This window comes from Pelobates fuscus, chromosome 12, assembly GCF_036172605.1.
Source record: "Pelobates fuscus isolate aPelFus1 chromosome 12, aPelFus1.pri, whole genome shotgun sequence".
NCBI lineage: Eukaryota > Metazoa > Chordata > Amphibia > Anura > Pelobatidae > Pelobates > Pelobates fuscus.
Window position 1 is genome coordinate 136,991,241 of NC_086328.1, and position 22,771 is coordinate 137,014,011.

The window sequence follows — 22,771 nt, forward strand, 5'->3', positions numbered from 1 at the left end:
AGAGGCCATTAATCTACAGTCCCTGGCCATAAACGCCTGATATTCAGAAACCATTAATCTACAGTCCCTGGCCATAAACCCTGATATTCAGAGACCATTAATCTACAGTCCCTGGCCATAAACTCCTGATATTCAGAGACCATTAATCTACAGCCCCTGGTCACAAACCCTGATATTCAAAGATCATTAATCTACAGCCCCTGGCCATAAACCTCTGATATTCAGAGACCATTAAAATAAAGTCCCTGGCCATAAACTCCTGATATTCAGAGACCATTAATCTACAGTCCCTGGCCATAAACCCCTGATATTCAGAGACCATTAATCTACAGTCCCTGGCCATAAACTCCTGATATTCAGAGACCATTAATCTACAGTCCCTGGCCATAATCCCATATATTCAGAGACCATTAATCTACAGTCCCTGGCCATAAACCCCTGAACTTCACAGTCCATTAATCTACAGTCCCTGGCCATGAACTCCTGATATTCAGAGACCATTAATCTACAGTCCCTGGCCATAAACCCCTGAACTTCACAGTCCATTAATCTACAGCCCCTGGCCATAAACCCCTGATATTCAGAGACCATTAATCTACAGCCCCTGGCCATAAACCCCTGATCTTCAGAGACCATTAATCTACAGTCCCTGGCCATAAACACCTGATATTCAGAGACCATTAATCTACAGTCCATGGCCATGAACACAGAACCTGAGTGTGTTTTGTATTAGCCACATTGGGCATCTGCCCACAACAAATATGGCCGCCAGATAGCGCAGTGACGTTGCACGGCTTCGCTTTTCATTGGCCAGCATGGCGCCGTAAAGCATTCCATGATCACGTGACCGGTCGGTGCGTTGTTGCCATGGCGCCTGAAACCACGAAAACTCTATGGTGATACCGGAAGCACCGAGATTACTGGATGGGAGTGGGAATCCGTTCGGTTTGAGGGTATGGCTGAGGGTTCTGACCGCCACCTGTCACAGCGGCCTCATTCCAGGGCCCTATCTAACCCTGACCTGCAGAGAGTCCCAGGAGGGGGGAGGGGGCGTTTCTTATATAATATTGTACAGCGCTGCGGAATACGTTGGCGCTATATAAATACCCGTATAATAGGTGTATATACACCTGTCACAGCGGCCTCATTCCAGGGCCCTATCTAACTCTGACCTGCAGAGAGTCCCAGGAGGGGGGAGGGAGCATTTCTTATATAATATTGTACAGCGCTGCGGAATACGTTGGCGCTATATAAATACCCGTATAATAGGTGTATATACACCTGTCACAGCGGCCTCATTCCAGGGCCCTATCTAACTCTGACCTGCAGAGAGTCCCAGGAGGGGGGAGGGAGCATTTCTTATATAATATTGTACAGCGCTGCGGAATACGTTGGCGCTATATAAATACCCGTATAATAGGTGTATATACACCTGTCACAGCGGCCCCATTCCAGGGCCCTATCTAACCCTGACCTGCAGAGAGTCCCAGGAGGGGGGAGGGAGCATTTCTTATATAATATTGTACAGCGCTGCGGAATACGTTGGCGCTATATAAATACCCGTATAATAGGTGTATATACACCTGTCACAGCGGCCTCATTCCAGGGCCCTATCTAACCCTGACCTGCAGAGAGTCCCAGGAGGTGGAGGGGGAGCATTTCTTATATAATATTGTACAGCGCTGCGGAATACGTTGGCGCTATATAAATACCCGTATAATAGGTGTATATACACCTGTCACAGCGGCCCCATTCCAGGGCCCTATCTAACCCTGACCTGCAGAGAGTCCCAGGAGGGGGGAGGGAGCATTTCTTATATAATATTGTACAGCGCTGCGGAATACGTTGGCGCTATATAAATACCCGTATAATAGGTGTATATACACCTGTCACAGCGGCCTCATTCCAGGGCCCTATCTAACTCTGACCTGCAGAGAGTCCCAGGAGGGGGGAGGGAGCATTTCTTATATAATATTGTACAGCGCTGCGGAATACGTTGGCGCTATATAAATACCCGTATAGTAGGTGTATATACACCTGTCACAGCGGCCTCATTCCAGGGCCCTATCTAACCCTGACCTGCAGAGAGTCCCAGGAGGGGGAGGGAGCATTTCTTATATAATATTGTACAGCGCTGCGGAATACGTTGGCGCTATATAAATACCCGTATAGTAGGTGTATATACACCTGTCACAGCGGCCTCATTCCAGGGCCCTATCTAACCCTGACCTGCAGAGAGTCCCAGGAGGGGGAGGGAGCATTTCTTATATAATATTGTACAGCGCTGCGGAATACGTTGGCGCTATATAAATACCCGTATAATAGGTGTATATACACCTGTCACAGCGGCCCCATTTCAGGGCCCTATCTAACCCTGACCTGCAGAGAGTCCCAGGAGGGGAGGGAGCATTTCTTATATAATATTGTACAGCGCTGCGGAATACGTTGGCGCTATATAAATACCCGTATAATAGGTGTATATACACCTGTCACAGCGGCCCCATTCCAGGGCCCTATCTAACCCTGACCTGCAGAGAGTCCCAGGAGGGGGGAGGGGGCATTTCTTATATAATATTGTACAGCGCTGCGGAATACGTTGGCGCTATATAAATACCCGTATAGTAGGTGTATATACACCTGTCACAGCGGCCTCATTCCAGGGCCCTATCTAACTCTGACCTGCAGAGAGTCCCAGGAGGGGGGAGGGAGCATTTCTTATATAATATTGTACAGCGCTGCGGAATACGTTGGCGCTATATAAATACCCGTATAATAGGTGTATATACACCTGTCACAGCGGCCCCATTTCAGGGCCCTATCTAACCCTGACCTGCAGAGAGTCCCAGGAGGGGGGGGGAGCATTTCTTATATAATATTGTACAGCGCTGCGGAATAAGTTGGCGCTATATAAATACCCGTATAATAGATGTATATACACCTGTCACAGCGGACCCATTCCAGGGCCCTATCTAACCCTGACCTGCAGAGAGTCCCAGGAGGGGGGAGGGAGCATTTCTTATATAATATTGTACAGCGCTGCGGAATACGTTGGCGCTATATAAATACCCGTATAATAGGTGTATATACACCTGTCACAGCGGCCCCATTCCAGGGCCCTATCTAACCCTGACCTGCAGAGAGTCCCAGGAGGGGGGGGGAGCATTTCTTATATAATATTGTACAGCGCTGCGGAATACGTTGGCGCTATATAAATACCCGTATAATAGGTGTATATACACCTGTCACAGCGGCCCCATTCCAGGGCCCTATCTAACCCTGACCTGCAGAGAGTCCCAGGAGGGAGGGAGCATTTCTTATATAATATTGTACAGCGCTGCGGAATAAGTTGGCGCTATATAAATACCCGTATAATAGGTGTATATACACCTGTCACAGCGGCCCCATTCCAGGGCCCTATCTAACCCTGACCTGCAGAGAGTCCCAGGAGGGGGGGGGAGCATTTCTTATATAATATTGTACAGCGCTGCGGAATATGTTGGCGCTATATAAATACCCGTATAGTAGGTGTATATACACCTGTCACAGCGGCCCCATTCCAGGGCCCTATCTAACCCTGACCTGCAGAGAGTCCCAGGAGGGAGGGAGCATTTCTTATATAATATTGTACAGCGCTGCGGAATAAGTTGGCGCTATATAAATACCCGTATAATAGGTGTATATACACCTGTCACAGCGGCCCCATTCCAGGGCCCTATCTAACCCTGACCTGCAGAGAGTCCCAGGAGGGGGGGGAGCATTTCTTATATAATATTGTACAGCGCTGCGGAATATGTTGGCGCTATATAAATACCCGTATAATAGGTGTATATACACACGTGTCACAGCGGCCCCATTCCAGGGCCCTATCTAACCCTGACCTGCAGAGAGTCCCAGGAGGGGGGGGGCGTTTCTTATATAATATTGTACAGCGCTGCGGAATATGTTGGCGCTATATAAATACCCGTATAATAGGTGTATATACACCTGTCACATCGGCCTCATTCCAGGGCCCTATCTAACCCTGACCTGCAGAGAGTCCCAGGAGGGGGGGGGGGAGCATTTCTTATATAATATTGTACAGCGCTGCGGAATACGTTGGCGCTATATAAATACCCGTATAATAGGTGTATATACACCTGTCACAGCGGCCCCATTCCAGGGCCCTATCTAACCCTGACCTGCAGAGAGTCCCAGGAGGTGGAGGGGGAGCATTTCTTATATAATATTGTACAGCGCTGCGGAATACGTTGGCGCTATATAAATACCCGTATAATAGGTGTATATACACCTGTCACAGTGGCCCTATTCCAGGGCCCTATCTAACCCTGACCTGCAGAGAGTCCCAGGAGGGGAGGGAGCATTTCTTATATAATATTGTACAGCGCCGCGGAATACGTTGGCGCTATATAAATACCCGTATAATAGGTGTAAATACACCTGTCACATCGGCCTCATTCCAGGGCCCTATCTAACCCTGACCTGCAGAGAGTCCCAGGAGGGGAGGGAGCATTTCTTATATAATATTGTACAGCGCTGCGGAATATGTTGGCGCTATATAAATACCCGTATAATAGGTGTATATACACCTGTCACATCGGCCTCATTCCAGGGCCCTATCTAACCCTGACCTGCAGAGAGTTCCAGGAGGTGGAGAGGGAGCATTTCCCAAGTAAGTGGATTGATCTCATAGGATCTGGCATTAAAGGGACACTCGAGGCACCCAGACCACTTCTGCCCGTTGGAGTGGTCTGGATGCCAACTCCCACTACCCTTAACCTTGCAACTGTAAATATTGCAGTTTTCATAAACTGCAATGATTACCTTGCAGAATTAACTCCTCTAGTGGCAGTCTAGTAGACAGCCACTAGAGGGCACTTTCTGATTCATAGCACAGGTTTTCTGTGCTATTGCGTCGCTGGACGTCCTCACGCTATGTGAGGACCTCCAGCGTCGCTAAAATCCCCATAGGAAAGCATTGAAAGCATTTTTCAATGCTTTCCTATGCATGCGCATTAGGTCTCGCCCGCCGCGTATGCTCAATAGGTCTCCCCCGCCAGATGACGTCGGCGGAGGAGGAGCGTGGGCGGACCCTGAACCAGCGCCGAGGGACATCAGCGCTGGATACAGGTAAGTCACTGGAGGGGTTTAATAAAGTCAGCTCAATAAAGTGGTCTGAGTGCCAGGTCTCTCTAGTTTTAACCTCTTGCGCACCTCTTGCTGCGCATTCGCATTCGGCTCCACTCGGGAACTGACGTCGGTGGGGGAGGAGAGGTCACCAGTGCCGAGAGAGCCCAGCGCTGGATTACAGTAAGTGGCTGAAGGGGTTTTAACCCCTTAAGCGCCGAAGGAGGGGGTACTCAGAGAGCCTATAGTGCCTGTAAAAACAGGTTTGTTTTCCTGGCACTACAAGATCCCTTTAAATAAAACTTTTACATTCTTATAGATCGGAAATTGCTGTTTAGGGAAAGAGTGAGTGCGCTTGATTTAACTTGGCCCCAGCAGCACCCGATAATGTATGCATGTTAAGGCGAGTGCAGCCGTATATCTCTATATATTATGCTAACAAGTCTCTTACTATGTGGGTTTGTATGTCTATAGATATTTCTACACCTATATTCTCTCTACCCATTCACGGTGGCCCCTGTTTTGTGTCCCTTTGCAGATCACTATTAGTAAAGGATGCTACAGCCTGGTAATTACAGCCTGGTGCTCTCACTGCAGTTCCTGTTGCTGCTCTTCGATCTCTTTGTCAATTCTTTTTCAGAACTCCTGCGCTCAGCCCCGGTCATACAGCTGGTTCTCTTTATGTAAGTAAGATCTACCAGCATGGTCCTCATATGATATATTAGAGCTATGTTTGATGTGAGCTTATTAACAAACTCTTCAAACTCAGTATACCCGAGTTGTATGCTGCAAACCCAACCTACAAGCATTCTTGTGTAACTCGCTCCAGACTGACAATGCTTAAAGATGCAGGCTGCAATAATCCTTTCCAGGATACACGGTAAAGTGATGGAGAGCTATAGGCACCTTGTCTGCATGGCATTCTGTCTCTGTGGTTCAGTTAACTACGGGTTTATGCTGAGCTACTGAAAAAAGGTTTGCCCAACGCAAAGTGTGCTCTTTGCCTCTCAGCTCTGATAAGTTTGTTTTTGTGGGCAGTAGATCCCTCCATCATGTGACAACATTTTAAAGCACACCATGACCCCTTTTTTTTAGCTACCAAAACCATCAGGAGATTAAACGGTGCAGGTTATGTACATCAGCTGCTAAGGGGGTATTGTAGAACATATCCATACAATGCCTTCCGCAAACTATTTGCCACGTTAGATGAGAAAATATTGAATCCCAGTTAATGTTCATATGCTCGGACATGCTCTCAAAACATCCAAACATGCTCTCTGTTGCAGCTACATCTAACTCATATCAGCATGATTCATTTCTCGTTTCAGATTGCAGGATGTGGGCACACTGTTTGCAGCAATTGTCCTGTTTCTTATGCTCTTTAACACGTTCGTGTTCCAAACCGGACTTCTCAACCTCCTCTGTCAACGTTTCCAAGTCACAGTCTTTCTGTGTGCTCTTCACTTAGCTCTCAGCATATCACTACATGTTTGGATTATGGTGAGACTCTTGAATTAATTCACTCTATCACTAGCATACTGTTGGGAGGCTGACGTAGACACTGGAGCTAATTTTGTGTCAGTGGCCATTAAACGTTATTTGGGTAGTCACTGTTCTTTCCTACTAATTATAAAATAACCCCCAGATATTTTATAAACAGCGAGTGATGCAGCTTACTTGGCTTTGTATTAGCTTACGCTCATTAACTGCGCTTCAGGGGCATAGCAAGGGTTTGTGTGAGTTGTAGGTAGTTTATCCACTTTGTACAGTAGAATGTTAAGATCTGAGAATATTAAGAGAAAATCAGTGCAGCTTTAGTGTTGGCACAAAAAGGGAAACAGAGGAGGACAAGCAGAAAATATGGGCTTATGCATCTGGCAGCGCAGAGTATTGCAGTCAGCAGAGAAAACCTGTTGTGATCTCAGAGCCCTTCCTTCCTCATGACCACTCCACTAGCTGTTCTGATACAACCATAAAGTTTGACATTCAAAGGTCACTGAACAGTTTACTTTATGCAGAGAGACCTGAAACGCTTAAAGAGAAATGTATTTTCTCTGCAGCGTTATGTTAAAGGGAATATCTAGGTTAGAGAATGGATATTTTCTAATGCTTTTGAACAATGCAGTTCAAAAGGAAATAGGCATCTATTCATTTTTAAACATTCCCTTTCTAGCTGCCTGAAATCCTATTAATAAATAGGATATATATCATCATTAAATTAATTGTAGAATTATAATGTGCTATAAAGAGTCCCAAGTCATCAGGCTTTTCTTCAGTGTTTGGGTGAGATCCCTATCGTACATCAGACAGGGGGCTGCTAGGATCGCCCCAACGCTCTGCATGTCATCAAGTTAACACTATGCTGACCTAGACCATATTAGTTGCTGCACAGCTCTGAATAGAGAGAGAGAGTCTTAAAGTAAGCACTTTGCTAGAGTTCAGGTAAAAGTAAGATTGGGTCTAAATGGGTCTGTGGTTTTAGGAAGTATGGAGATTGACAGCCATTGTAATGGCAGAGAATTAGGTATAGATATTACAGCACGATTCATTCTGCTTAGTATGACCTTTCAAGACAGGTGCACATGTTATTGGCAGGAAAGAATCAATGGGCAAATATATTGTTTTTATAGAAATATCATTTTTATATCGTTCCAGAAAATCATTTCTGTTTGATGGATGTAACACTTTCCTTTAATTTTGCTTCCTAGAATTTGCGCTGGAATACTGTAAACTATTTTATTTGGTCTGATGGACTACAGGCTTTATTTGTGCTTCAGCGATTTGGTAAGTGTATGTTTCTACAGGCTGCGTAGAAATGCTCTTTTTCTTGCTCTCTTACTGGGCTTGTAAAGTAGTGCACTACGGAGACTGACAGTTGAGGCGTGTCTGGGTTGTAAGTGATGCTATACTGAGACTGCCAGGTATGTTGTCTGGGTTGTAAGTGATGCTATACTGAGACTGCCAGGTATGTTGTCTGGGTTGTAAGTGATGCTATACTGAGACTGCCAGGTATGTTGTCTGGGTTGTAAGTGATGTTATACGGAGACTGCCAGGTATGTTGTCTGGGTTGTAAGTGATGTTATACGGAGACTGCCAGGTATGTTGTCTGGGCTGTAAGTGATGTTATACTGAGATGTAGAAGTTGGATGTGGTTTTTTTTTTATTTCAGAGCCCCTAATTCTAGCCTATTTATTCTGACAGTGGCTGTATTGTATTTTTACTTCTACAAGAGGACCGCTCTGAGTCTTGGAGACTCACGCTTCTACCATGACTCTCTCTGGCTGCGCAAGGAGTTTGCTCAAGTGCGTGGATAAAACTATACCTCTTAGAAGGAGAACATAGTGTGTGCTTATCCTTGAAGAGGTAGTGATAAACATTTGCACTGAAAAAAAACCCCCACCAACTTGAACATGGTTCCCACACATGAACCTGTTGTATTAACACAGAAATGTATCTCTCTCTCTTGTGGATGTTTTGTGTCAAATGTGATGTCATAACAATGTGTTACTGAACTGTTCTAACCAACAAAACAGACGTCCCACATGGAGTAGGACACTGGTAGTCAGAAATGTCCATGCAACAGCCATGTGAGTACATGTTAGGGAAACGTATGGTATCCTAAACAGGGCGAATAGGGAGATATTACCTATATTATTGTAAAATAATTTTTACTGATTATATTTTGTTACGTTTTAGGTGCATTTATATATATATGTGTTAACATACAAGTCCAGCAGTGACCTGTACGTGTTCACTCAGTCAGAAGCCACTTACCTTACCAAGGTTACCTTGCTTTGTCTGGCTTCCTGCATGTTCACAATGCATCAATGGCAGCCGCTTACTACTAGGAGAACAAACTGGGCAGTACAAGGGACATTTGTTCGGGTAATTGCTACTTCAACCAAGGATCACTTAAAATGGCCGCCCACGAGCGCAAACAGATCATCACAAGAATTCTATGGTATTATGTGCGTACATGCTAGAAACCCAGAACATCTCAACTAATTATTTGGGGAATAAATAACAATAAATTACATTTTGACATTGGGTATATCCTCTTCATATTTAAGCAGATTTATGTTAAGAAAATTTGGTCAGTTTCCCTTTATCTATTACTAAAAAGGTCCATATACATTTTTTATTTTTTTTTTCCATTCTCTTCAATGCGTGATTAGATAGATATACATACTTGTCTGGGTATGCCACAACAGCATATGCATGAAATATAGTAAGATAACCGTACTCCAAACATTTTGCGATTTAAACTAAAACAAACCATGCACACTTTCGGTTAATGGGCTAGTTCGTTATAACGAGTCGAACGCCTTTACCATGAGTGTGTGTGGAGGCTAAGGAGAGCGGTGCAATGGTTCAACACCTGGGTGGTAGTGTGTCACTAGTACAGGGTTTGGGCTTGTAAGCCACCTGTCCCTTTGAGTAGTCTATTCGATTGTGTCGTGGTGTAAGGGCTGGGTGTTATGAAGTAGTCTATTTGGAGGTGGGGTTTGATGTGGGGCATGGGCGTCTATGTATATACAAGGTTTAGCCCGATATGGCTGCTTAGTGCGTCTGTGATTTCCATAAGCTAGTGGTATAGCGGGGCTCCATAGTTTACTATGCCCTTTGACCGCATTGTGGGGGCGGTTGTGATCAGAGCGTGGGATTGCCATAACAAGAGCGGGTACATATTAAGCGACCAAAGAAAAGAAAATGTTACTTGCGCTTTCTCCTTAATCCCTATGTATATTTAGACAAATGGAGGTCATTTAGTTGCTCCAATGGCCATTGGAGGAAATGCCCGCCTGCCAACGTCAAGGCAGACCCCCCTAAGCGGGTCCTAACACTGACCCTTCAGCCTGCTTCCTTGAGCTTCTGGCAAAGATATCTCTAATGAGACAGAAAGGGGTATTTTTTATATACACCCCTATACTTATTAACCCTTAATAGGGAACACATGGGATGGGTAGCAGCATTGTAACCAGGCTGTGTGATACAAAGTAAATACAAATACAAAAAGAGAAGTCCTGCGCTTAAGCAGCAAGGACTACAACACACATCAGCCCCAATATATAGTAAAAACCAAAGAAAAGAAAATGTTACTTGCGCTTTCTCCTTAATCCCTATGTATATTTAGACAAATGGAGGTCACTTAGTTGCTCCAATGGCCATTGGAGGAAATGCCCGCCTGCCAACGTCAAGGCAGACCCCCCTAAGCGGGTCCTAACACTGACCCTTCAGCCTGCTTCCTTGAGCTTCTGGCAAAGATATCAGGAGCGCAGGACTTCTCTTTTTGTATTTGTATTTACTTTGCATCACACAGCCTGGTTACAATGCTGCTACCCATCCCATGTGTTCCCTATTAAGGGTTAATAAGTATAGGGGTGTATATAAAAAATACCCCTTTCTGTCTCATTAGAGATATCTTTGCCAGAAGCTCGAGGAAGCAGGCTGAAGGGTCAGTGTTAGGACCCGCTTAGGGGGGTCTGCCTTGACGTTGGCAGGCGGGCATTTCCTCCAATGGCCATTGGAGCAACTAAATGACCTCCATTTGTCTAAATATACATAGGGATTAAGGAGAAAGCGCAAGTAACATATTAAGCGACAAATGAGGTTGAGTAACTTGGCATATTAAATAAATCACAATTATTATAGCTTGTTGGCATTGTTTTGAATTCAAGTTGCGGGGTGTTGTGTCTCCCCTGACTCAGAGGTGTGGGTCTCCTCGGAGGTTCCTGGGTGTGAGTTGTATAGTCCCTGTGATGTGAGGCCCAACGCTGTCAAAAAGGCTGGGCCGTCTGTCGGGTCAGAGACCTTGTAGGTCTTCCCGTCTTTAGTGACCAGCAACGTTCGGGGGGGTCAACCATCTGTAGGCCATACCTGCAGTTTGGAGGGGTATGGTGATGTGTCGCATTTATTTTCGCCACAGTAGGGTGGCTCTGCTCACATCTTGAAAGATTGAGATATGGCTGGATTCGAACTGGTACGGTGTCATTCGTTTTAGGGCGGTCAGTAGGCCCATTTTGTCCGTTAGTGTGTGGCATCACAAAATTATGTCACGTGGCGCTGTTGTGGGGGCCTTCAAAGATTTGGTTATTCGGTAGACCCCGTCAGAAGAGAAGTGTTTAGCCTGCCGTGCCGGTATGAGGGTGGACACCAGTCTTCTGATAAAGTGTGGGAGTTCGTCTAGGGAGACGGTTTCAGGGACTCCCCTTAGTTTAATATTTTTCCTTCTGCCCCTGTCGTCAAAGATATTAACTTGGGTGAGGATGGTGCTCTGTGATGCTTGTAGCTGTTGCATTTACTCGGTTACCTTGTTTTAAGGTAAGTATGTCCTCTTTGTTGGTGTGGGTGCGTGCCGTCACAGTTTTTAACTCTGTTTTGAGGGTGTCTAGGTCTGCTTCCCACATCTGCCTGAGATTGTGTTGAAGAGTGGCCAGCATTTTGTGTATGTCCTCTTTGGTAGCAGGTGCTGTTGCCTCTGATCTGTTTGGGCTGGAGCACTCTGCCTCAGTGGGGGCGTGGTCATGGGGAGCTTCTCCCTCCTCTGCTTGTCGGGCACTGGCCGTGGCAGCTGGTGGTGTTTGCAGCATCTGGCCTATGTCCCTTTGCGTCTTGGGAGTGTTTGCCGTCGGTTTGTAAGATTTGCGCTCCATCTCTTCAGCGGGTGAGTCCGAGGTCGGGTCTGTCAGGCCCAGGTCGATCCACACTTGGGAAGCCCAGTCAGCCTTGAGTTGGCAGCCTCCCACGCAGTAGGCCTTAGGACCGCGGCTGCAGTTTTTTTTGTTTGCGGCTTGAAAGAAAGGCATTGGCTGATGCAGTACGATGCCCTCTGTTGCTTTTCGGTCTGTCCGCAGGTGGTACTGGCTCTGTTCGCCTGGGATTTGGTGTTTTGCAGCCCGGTTCGTCAGAGCTGAGAGATATGGCGACTGCTCCGGTTCGCTCACAGGCTCCGCCCCCCGGTCCCTATATATTTTAATAAAACCCGATAAGAACATTACATTTTGCAGTGTGATGCACATAGTATAATATGCTACACATTTTTAATGTATTAAACCAGATTTTCATAATGATTTCTGCAGATATTAGAAAACGATCATGTAGAAAAGAATGCCTTCAACCTGATTTGTTTGTAAAACCCCTCTGTATTACTAGGATGACTGCAAGTCTATGCAATTCTGTCTAGCTTTTAGTTACACGCTTTGTATTTGTAGCAGAAAGGTGTTTGTCTCATATGTTTGCAAATCAACAAACTCTAGTAACATTTATTTTGAACCAATGTAACAGGTATTCTGACTAGTTTGTATACTTGCTGTGTCCTCATTTAAATGCCCTCTTTTATTTGTCCAATGGTTTTGATTTTCCTGTGTTCTTGTTTATATATTTTCAGCTTGTGTTCCTTGTCAGTATTGTATTTTATACCTGAACATTTCAATAAAATTTATTTAAAAAAAATAAAATATATATATATATATATATAGCTGTAACATTTATACAGACGCAACCAAAAGGTTAAAGTGACAGCTGCCCACAGCGGTTACTGGGCATAACACAGATCTATGGCAGTACAAGAGCCCTAGTTATTTGGGTCAAAATGCTGAACCTACTTACAGCATTAATATTTATTTAATACAATAAATCTGGGGGCTTTTCATAGGAATATGGTAAAACTGAGCATAGAAGATCAATTAAATGAATTTGGATACTTGGGAATAAAACGAACATATGCTTTTAGCCAAGGAACACGACATCTAGTGTTCTCTATTGGTAACAGCCTTTACTAGGCCTTGCAAAGCTATCATCTCTTGTGATGCACTAAATGATTGCAGAGTTGTTAATGCACAGAGAAAAAAAAGATTTCCTTCCTTTAAAAGGACCACTATAGGCACCCAGACCACTTCAGCTTAATAAAGTGATCTGGGTGCCTGGTCCATCTAGAATTAACCCTGTATTAACACATTAGGACCCTGTCCCCCCCCCGTATTAACACATTATATGGACCCTGTCCCCCCCCCCCCTGTATTAACACATTATATGGACCCTGTCCCCCCCTGTATTAACACATTATATGGACCCTGTCCCCCCCTGTATTAACACATTAGGACCCTGCCCCCCCTGTATTAACACATTATATGGACCCTGTTGTTGGGGAAAATATTTATATATATATATATATATATATATATATATATATATGTGTGTGTTTAATATGTGCTTGATTAAGTCTGTGTGTATGGGAGGTCAGGAATTATCTTCAAAGGGAGTTTCTGTTTAGATAGTTGAAAAGATACAGCACCTGAAAGACACCGATCACATTTACATATCAACTGATCTTCAAAGGAGTCTCTATCTAGGAAATCACACCTTAGGTTAGAGACAAAGGGATGGCTGGGAGAGTTAACACTTAAATAAAATAACAGGATAGATAACATTTTGGGCCTTGGGAAAGTAAATCACATTTACATATCAATTGAGCTGAGGAGTTTGCTATTTACAACATGGGAACCAATTCCTTTAAAAATAGAAGATACTGACATCACATTAGATTAGGTTTGGTAAGACACACATGCTGCACATAACATCTCACAGCACATACACAATGTAGCCGATATTATTAGATAGATGGAAAGTGTGAGTGTTATGAATGTATTTTAACTATAACTCTGTACCATTCTTCTTCTGTAATATTTAACTGGGCAGATTCTAAGTAAAGATTTCTCTCTGGTAAGAACTATGGTGTTGGCTGTTTATTTGTAATATCGGGTAGAATACCTTAGTAGTGCTAGTCATATATTTATCTGGACAAGGGGATAAAGATATATGTTAGTTCTTGGAAGAGGTGACAAGGGGATATTACATTCACTATTAATACACAACGCAGAGTGGATTTCTCTCAAAAGGATACCAATTGGAAGTATTGGTGGTGAGAGAAGGATTATACAACACCTGTCCCCCCCTGTATTAACACATTATATGGACCCTGTCCCCCCTGTATTAACACATATATGGACCCTGTCCCCCCCTGTATTAACACATTATATGGACCCTGTCCCCCCCTGTATTAACACATTATATGGACCCTGTCCCCCCTGTATTAACACATTATATGGACCCTGCCCCCCCTGTATTAACACATTATATGGACCCCCCTGTATTAACACATTATATGGACCCCCCCTGTATTAACACATTATATGGACCCCCCCTGTATTAACACATTATATGGACCCCCCCTGTATTAACACATTATATGGACCCCCCCTGTATTAACACATTATATGGACCCCCCCTGTATTAACACATTATATGGACCCTGTCCCCCCCTGTATTAACACATTATATGGACCCTGTCCCCCCCTGTATTAACACATTATATGGACCCTGTCCCCCCCTGTATTAACACATTATATGGACCCTGTCCCCCCCTGTATTAACACATTATATGGACCCTGCCCCCCCCCTGTATTAACACATTATATGGACCCTGTCCCCCCCTGTATTAACACATTATATGGACCCTGCCCCCCCTGTATTAACACATTATATGGACCCTGCCCCCCCTGTATTAACACATTATATGGACCCTGTCCCCCCCTGTATTAACACATTATATGGACCCCCCCTGTATTAACACATTATATGGACCCCCCCTGTATTAACACATTATATGGACCCCCCCTGTATTAACACATTATATGGACCCCCCCTGTATTAACACATTATATGGACCCCCCCTGTATTAACACATTATATGGACCCCCCCTGTATTAACACATTATATGGACCCTGTCCCCCCCTGTATTAACACATGTGGCAAACCTAGCCACTTCTGAACTATATTCATTGTAGGTTGTCCGTAGGCTGAATGTATAACGTGTCCCGTTGACTGTATGTGTATTGTACTGTGACCGTTCGCATGCTGGCAGCCGTATGCCGCCAGCATACAAAGCATTCGTACGACGAAACACGGCTATCCTGGCCATTCGCCGTACGAATGTGGACTCCCCAGGTAGACCACACATTCACAGGTCGTGTGGCACCAATTAACCGATTGCAACATTGTTGCAATCGGTAATTAAGGGCTCTCCTAGGTGGCCGTCGATCCACTACCGACCATGCGGCGGTCGGCCATCTTGGATCCTTTGTCTCTGCAGCGGTGTTCGGTCGTCGAGAGCCTGGAACTGAAAACGGCTACTCAGTGATCCGAACACCGCTGGACTTCCAGAGCGTTCGGGAGTACCGCGTTCGGTACATTATGTGTCCCGTACTTATTCGGTATTTTTAAACTCACCTTGATGTTTAAATGTATTATGTGCGGCGTTCGGTCAATTCAGCTGGGATCGGAGCGGTATTCTCACAAAGTGTGCGCCCCGACCCCAGCTATCTACCGAACGTTCGGTTATTCTAAAGTACCGAATATTACGGGAATTATGTATTTTAATGTCAATTGTCGGTTTTGCTGCACGAGGGGATAATCCACTTAATCGTCCATTTTAGTGGGAGTATCCTTCTCGTGCAGCGATGCCTGTTGGGAAAGTCACAATGCATGTTGGGAGAAATCCCCTGGAATATCTGTATGGAAACCCCTTGCATGGGGAACTGCATAAATACGCTGCTTGTGAATAAACCGAGTTAGTTGACTCCCAAACTGTGTTTCGTCCGGTTATTGGGAGGATTGGGGATATTGCCTTGCTTTCTACTCTGACTGTGGATTTCCTGAAGATACCAACGGATATCGTGGACTAATATACTGCATTCCGTTACAATTGGTGGCAAGCGACGGGATCCGAACCTTACAGCCGAAAAGCAGCGTTCGTGTAAACTGGAACTACCGAACAAGGAAAGCAAGGGCAATTCGTATGGAGATTGATTATACCATACTGAAACGACAGACTTTAAAAGAACTATTGGAAGCCAGGGGTAAGATAGCCAGCAACAAATCTAAGGCTGTGCTGATCGCAGAACTGATGGAGGGAGACCAAGCCCGCAGCGCTACACCCCCACCAGCCATGGAAGAGACCCCATTCCAAAAAGAGCTACGGACCAGGTTGGCGTTCCTACCACAACCACTACCGCTGGAAATAATGACCGTGATGATATCGGATGTACAGGATTATCTGATGGCAACCAGCACACCAGCAACACCGCCTAGGGCAGAGTCTGTTACTGCCTCCACCTACGGACAGGTAAAGCCCAAAGTCCCACATCACGCATTTAAAGCGTTTTGTGAAGAAAAGGACGAAATCGATGGGTATTTGCAGGACTTTGAGCGGCTGTGCGATTTGCACGATTTGGAACCCGCCACATGGGTGCCGCTGCTGGCAGGCAAATTATCGGGTAGGGCAGCTGAAGCCTACCGTGCTGTACCCCGAGAGGACAGCAAAGATTACCCTAAGGTAAAGAGGGCGATCTTAGAGAGGTATGCTATTACCCCAGAGGCGTACCGGCGGAAATTCCGGGGCTTGCGCAAGCCTGAGAAAGATTCACATGCAGAATGGGCGCACAAGCTGGACCAAGCCTCACTAGGCTGGATACAGGCCAGCAACGCTACAAACATGGAGGAGTTGAGGCAGTTAATGCTGCTGGAACAGTTTTTTAATGGTTTGTCCCCGGAAGCACAAGAATGGGTGAGGGACCGTAAACCACTCACCCTACCCGAAGCCGCTAAATTGGCGGATCAGCATTTTGATGCCAGGAGGCATCACGGTGCCCAAAATAAGACTCTCCCTCGGATTACAGGGACACCCAATAATTTTACCCCTACCAGCCCCACCGTACCCCTGCACCGGCCAGCACTGAATACTCCACCACCCCCCTCCCGATACAACGGCCGGGCTAACATTCAGTGTCACACCTGCAAACAGTGGGGGCACATTTCTCGAGAGTGCACCCAAAACAGGAGCCGGCAAGCTTGGAATCAAGTGCGACAAAATTTGGCACCCAGGGCTGCTGCGCACCATTACCAGGTAGCCCCCGCCACCCAAGAATTGCTGAGTGCTCAAATTGAGGAGCCTCTAGGGGTGCTGCATGAGGTAATGTCGGTCCGGGCCACCGACAACCGACAACATCACCGTCAGCTAGTAACCCTGGAGGGGAAGGAGGTACAAGGGCTCCGGGATTCAGGAGCCACTCTAACTTTGGTTGCACCACATTTGGTACCAGGCGCAACCCACACTGGCGGCTCAGTGGCAGTACGGGTGGCAGGGGGAGCAGTATACCGGCTACCCACTGCCAAGGTTCATTTGGATTGGGGTGTGGGAGAGGGAACTGTGGAAGTGGGGCTGATGCAGAATTTACCTGCAGATGTTGTGCTGGGGAATGACTTGGGCCAAATGACTTCCGCTTTTATTCCCCAGGCTCCGTACCAGGAGGCACACCCCGTAACCACCCGACAACAGGCTCGCACCACGGCTACACTGATACACTCTGAGGCTCAGGTAAGAGACCCTGTTCCCCAACTGACCCCCATGTCCTGGGATACCCCGACGACTTTTGCGACCGAAGTCCAGACCGATCCCACCCTCCAAGTATATAGGGACCGGGCACAAACAGACCAAGCAGGGCTAGAGGGGGAGCGGTTCATCTGGGAGAAAGAGTTGCTATACCGTGTCACGGCAAAAGATGTGGGGGGGTCTGTCACCTTAACTAATAAACAGCTAGTGGTACCCCAGAAATATAGACAGGAGCTGCTGAGAATTGCGCATGACATTCCCTTGTCAGGACACCTAGGGATGACCCGTACCCGATACCGTTTGACCCATGCCTTCTTCTGGCCCGGGATCTCTCAGGATGTGCGCCAGTATTGCACCTCCTGCGACGTCTGCCAGCGTGTAGGTAAACGAGGGGATCGCCACAAGGCCAGGCTATGTCCCCTACCCATCATTGCAGAACCCTTCAGCCGAGTAGCGGTGGATATCGTAGGGCCCTTGCCAAAACCCAGTCCCTCTGGCAAAAGATATATCCTAACTATAGTGGACTACGCCACCAGGTACCCCGAAGCTGTAGCTCTCTCTAATATCCACGCTGAGACCGTAGCGGAAGCCTTAATGAAGGTATTTTCCCGAGTAGGGTTTCCCCAAGAGATCATCTCAGACCGAGGTACCCAATTTACGGCCGAAGTTACCCAACATCTGTGGAAGGTGTGTGGCATTAAGCCAATAGTTAATTCCGCCTACCACCCCCAGTCCAATGGGCTATGTGAGCGGTTCAACGGGACGCTGAAGCAGATGCTTCGGACGTTCGGGGAGACCCACAAAGACTGGGAGAGGTTTCTGCCTCACTTACTCTTTGCTTATAGAGAGGTTCCCCAGGAGTCAACAGGATTCTCCCCGTTTGAGCTACTATTTGGGAGGAGGGTGCGGGGACCCTTGAATTTGATTAGGGAACACTGGGAGGGGGAGAGTCCCACTAACGAAACCCCTATCATATCATACGTCCTGGAGTTCAGGGACCGTCTGGAGGCGCTAACTCAGGCTGTACACACCAACCTCCAGGCGGCCCAGCAACGCCAGCGACGCTGGTACGATAGAGGAGCCAGGGACCGCAGCTTTCAGGTGGGACAGAAGGTCTTGATCTTAAAGCCCGTCCGCACCGATAAGCTGCAGGCCATCTGGCAAGGCCCATACCAGGTAGTGGAGCAGCGATGCGACACTACCTATGTGATCGGCCCCTGCTCAGGGGTAGGGAAGAGACGCATGCTCCACGTGAACATGCTCAAACCCTACCATGAGAGGATCGAGGATGTGACGGCAATCTGTGCCTCCTCCTTAGAGGATCAGGAGAACCTACCCTTACCTGACCTACTAGAACCCGAGGAACAGATAGAGCCTTCCCGGGGAGTCCAGCTGGGGGAGCGGCTAAGCCCCCAGGAGCGTGCCCAGGTACAGGCGCTGATTGTAGCCAAAGGGACTACCTTCTCCAATTTACCTGGGTACACTCCGTTAGCCACCCACCGAGTAGAGACCCCGGGACAGCTACCTATGCGCCAGGCTCCATATAGGGTTCCGGAATCAGTCCGTACCCATATGAAAGCCGAACTAGACGAAATGCTGCAGCTAGTGGTTATCGAACCCTCCGATAGCCCCTGGGCATCGCCGGTAGTCCTGGTACCTAAAAAGGATGGCACCACCCGATTCTGTGTCGACTACCGGAGGCTAAATGACAAAACGGTGTCTGATGCCTACCCGATGCCCCGGATAGACGAGCTGTTAGATAAGATGGCACGGGGCCAGTACCTCACTACCATTGATTTGTGTAAGGGGTACTGGCAGATTCCTCTAGCCGATGACGCCATCCCCAAGTCGGCGTTTGTCACCCCGTTTGGCCTGTACCAATTCAAGGTCATGCCTTTCGGGATGAAAAACGCTCCGGCTACCTTTCAGCGGATGGTAGATCGGCTACTGGACGGTTTTCAGGAGTATGCCTGTGCCTATCTAGATGATATAGCCATCTTTAGCCAGACCTGGGAAGACCACCTACACCACATCGGGGCGATCCTAGATCGCATTGGGGAGGCTGGGTTAACCCTAAAACCTAGCAAGTGCCACATAGGTATGGCCGAGGTACAGTATCTGGGCCACCGTGTAGGATGTGGGCAGCAGAGGCCTGAGCCAGCCAAGATTGAGGCCGTAGCAAAGTGGCCTACCCCCAGGACTAAGACCCAGGTGCTGGCGTTCTTAGGGACGGCAGGCTATTACAGGAAGTTTGTCCCCGACTATAGCACCCTGGCCAAACCCCTAACGGACCTGACCAAAAAGAACCTTCCCCGACTGGTTGTCTGGGCCCCAGAGTGTGAGCAGGCATTCCAACAACTCAAGACTGCTCTCACTAATGCTCCTGTGTTAACTGCTCCTGATCCAACTAAAAGATTTCTTGTTCACACAGACGCTTCCATGTTTGGATTGGGGGCAGTACTGAGCCAAGTGGGAGCCGATGGCGGAGAACACCCCGTAGCCTATCTAAGCCGCAAGCTACTACCCCGGGAAGTGAGCTACGCCGCCATCGAGAAAGAATGCCTGGCCGTGGTGTGGGCCCTTAAAAAGTTGCAGCCATATCTGTACGGACAACCTTTTTCCTTACTCACAGATCACAACCCGTTAGTGTGGCTAAACCGTGTGTCTGGAGACAATGCCAGGCTGCTGCGCTGGAGCTTGGCGCTGCAGCCCTTTGACTTTACTATCCATTACCGGCCAGGAAAACAAAACGGTAACGCTGACGGGTTATCCAGACAGACTGAACTCGAGAAGTGATCTGTGAGTACTCTCCCGGACATCCCCAAGCCGATCCGTTGGGATCAGACTGTGTATGCCGGCTTGGTTCTGGGGGAGCATTGTGGCAAACCTAGCCACTTCTGAACTATATTCATTGTAGGTTGTCCGTAGGCTGAATGTATAACGTGTCCCGTTGACTGTATGTGTATTGTACTGTGACCGTTCGCATGCTGGCAGCCGTATGCCGCCAGCATACAAAGCATTCGTACGACGAAACACGGCTATCCTGGCCATTCGCCGTACGAATGTGGACTCCCCAGGTAGACCACACATTCACAGGTCGTGTGGCACCAATTAACCGATTGCAACATTGTTGCAATCGGTAATTAAGGGCTCTCCTAGGTGGCCGTCGATCCACTACCGACCATGCGGCGGTCGGCCATCTTGGATCCTTTGTCTCTGCAGCGGTGTTCGGTCGTCGAGAGCCTGGAACTGAAAACGGCTACTCAGTGATCCGAACACCGCTGGACTTCCAGAGCGTTCGGGAGTACCGCGTTCGGTACATTATGTGTCCCGTACTTATTCGGTATTTTTAAACTCACCTTGATGTTTAAATGTATTATGTGCGGCGTTCGGTCAATTCAGCTGGGATCGGAGCGGTATTCTCACAAAGTGTGCGCCCCGACCCCAGCTATCTACCGAACGTTCGGTTATTCTAAAGTACCGAATATTACGGGAATTATGTATTTTAATGTCAATTGTCGGTTTTGCTGCACGAGGGGATAATCCACTTAATCGTCCATTTTAGTGGGAGTATCCTTCTCGTGCAGCGATGCCTGTTGGGAAAGTCACAATGCATGTTGGGAGAAATCCCCTGGAATATCTGTATGGAAACCCCTTGCATGGGGAACTGCATAAATACGCTGCTTGTGAATAAACCGAGTTAGTTGACTCCCAAACTGTGTTTCGTCCGGTTATTGGGAGGATTGGGGATATTGCCTTGCTTTCTACTCTGACTGTGGATTTCCTGAAGATACCAACGGATATCGTGGACTAATATACTGCATTCCGTTACAACACATTATATGGACCCTGTCCCCCCCTGTATTAACACATTATATGGACCCTGTCCCCCCCTGTATTAACACATTATATGGACCCTGTCCCCCCCTGTATTAACACATTATATGGACCCTGCCCCCCCCGTATTAACACATTATATGGACCCTGTCCCCCCCTGTATTAACACATTATATGGAACCTGTCCCCCCCCGTATTAACACATTATATGGACCCTGCCCCCCCCGTATTAACACATTATATGGACCCTGTCCCCCCCTGTATTAACACATTATATGGAACCTGTCCCCCCCCTGTATTAACACATTATATGGACCCTGTCCCCCCCTGTATTAACACATTATATGGACCCTGTCCCCCCCGTATTAACACATTATATGGAACCTGTCCCCCCCTGTATTATCAAATTATATGGACCCTGTCCCCCCCTGTATTAACACATTATATGGACCCTGTCCCCCCCTGTATTAACACATTATATGGACCCTGCCCCCCCCGTATTAACACATTATATGGACCCTGTCCCCCCCTGTATTAACACATTATATGGAACCTGTCCCCCCCGTATTAACACATTATATGGACCCTGCCCCCCCCGTATTAACACATTATATGGACCCTGTCCCCCCCTGTATTAACACATTATATGGAACCTGTCCCCCCCTGTATTATCACATTATATGGACCCTGTCCCCCCCTGTATTAACACATTATATGGACCCTGTCGTCCCCCCTGTATTAACACATTATATGGACCCTGTCCCCCCCTGTATTAACACATTATATGGAACCTGTCCCCCCCTGTATTATCACATTATATGGACCCTGTCCCCCCCTGTATTAACACATTATATGGACCCTGTCCCCCCCCTGTATTAACACATTATATGGACCCTGTCCCCCCCGTATTAACACATTATATGGACCCTGTCCCCCCCGTATTAACACATTATATGGAACCTGTCCCCCCCTGTATTATCAAATTATATGGACCCTGTCCCCCCCTGTATTAACACATTATATGGACCCTGCCCCCCCTGTATTAACACATTATATGGACCCTGTCCCCCCTGTATTAACACATTATATGGACCCTGTCCCCCCCTGTATTAACACATTATATGGACCCCCCTGTATTAACACATTATATGGACCCTGCCCCCCCTGTATTAACACATTATATGGACCCTGTCCCCCCCTGTATTAACACATTATATGGACCCTGTCCCCCCCTGTATTAACACATTATATGGACCCTGTCCCCCCCTGTATTAACACATTATATGGACCCCCCTGTATTAACACATTATATGGACCCCCCCCCCATTCACTGACACACTCTCACTACAGACAGACACAGA

At 47.0% G+C, this 22,771-nt stretch overlaps 1 protein-coding gene across 2 annotated transcripts; it reads left to right on the forward strand.

Annotated features, from left to right (window-relative positions):
- The first annotated feature begins 829 nt into the window (after positions 1-829).
- Positions 830-12,450, forward strand: TMEM138 (transmembrane protein 138). 2 transcript variants are annotated; one of them, XR_010086189.1, is made up of 6 exons: positions 830-953; positions 5,663-5,807; positions 6,453-6,624; positions 7,833-7,908; positions 8,326-9,805; positions 10,712-12,450. XR_010086189.1 is itself a non-coding variant. In XM_063438557.1 (5 exons), the coding sequence occupies exons 2-5, from the start codon at positions 5,680-5,682 to the stop codon at positions 8,436-8,438; spliced, it is 489 nt and encodes a 162-aa protein (XP_063294627.1). In that variant the 5' UTR covers positions 830-953; positions 5,663-5,679; the 3' UTR covers positions 8,439-9,812. The 2 variants fall into 2 exon arrangements, 1 of the variants encoding a protein (XP_063294627.1); XM_063438557.1 differs by lacking the exon at positions 10,712-12,450 and having other exon boundaries at positions 8,326-9,812.
- The last annotated feature ends 10,321 nt before the right edge of the window (positions 12,451-22,771 follow it).

What these genes read in the sequence shown, in the direction of transcription:
- TMEM138 (XM_063438557.1), top strand. Translation starts at nt 5,680, where the DNA reads ATGCTACAGCCTGGTAATTACAGCCTGGTGCTCTCACTGCAGTTCCTG. An exon ending in ATACAGCTGGTTCTCTTTAT is followed by an intron (nt 5,808 to 6,452) that starts GTAAGTAAGATC and finishes TTCTCGTTTCAG; the next exon opens with ATTGCAGGATGTGGGCACAC. An exon ending in CACTACATGTTTGGATTATG is followed by an intron (nt 6,625 to 7,832) that starts GTGAGACTCTTG and finishes TTTGCTTCCTAG; the next exon opens with AATTTGCGCTGGAATACTGT.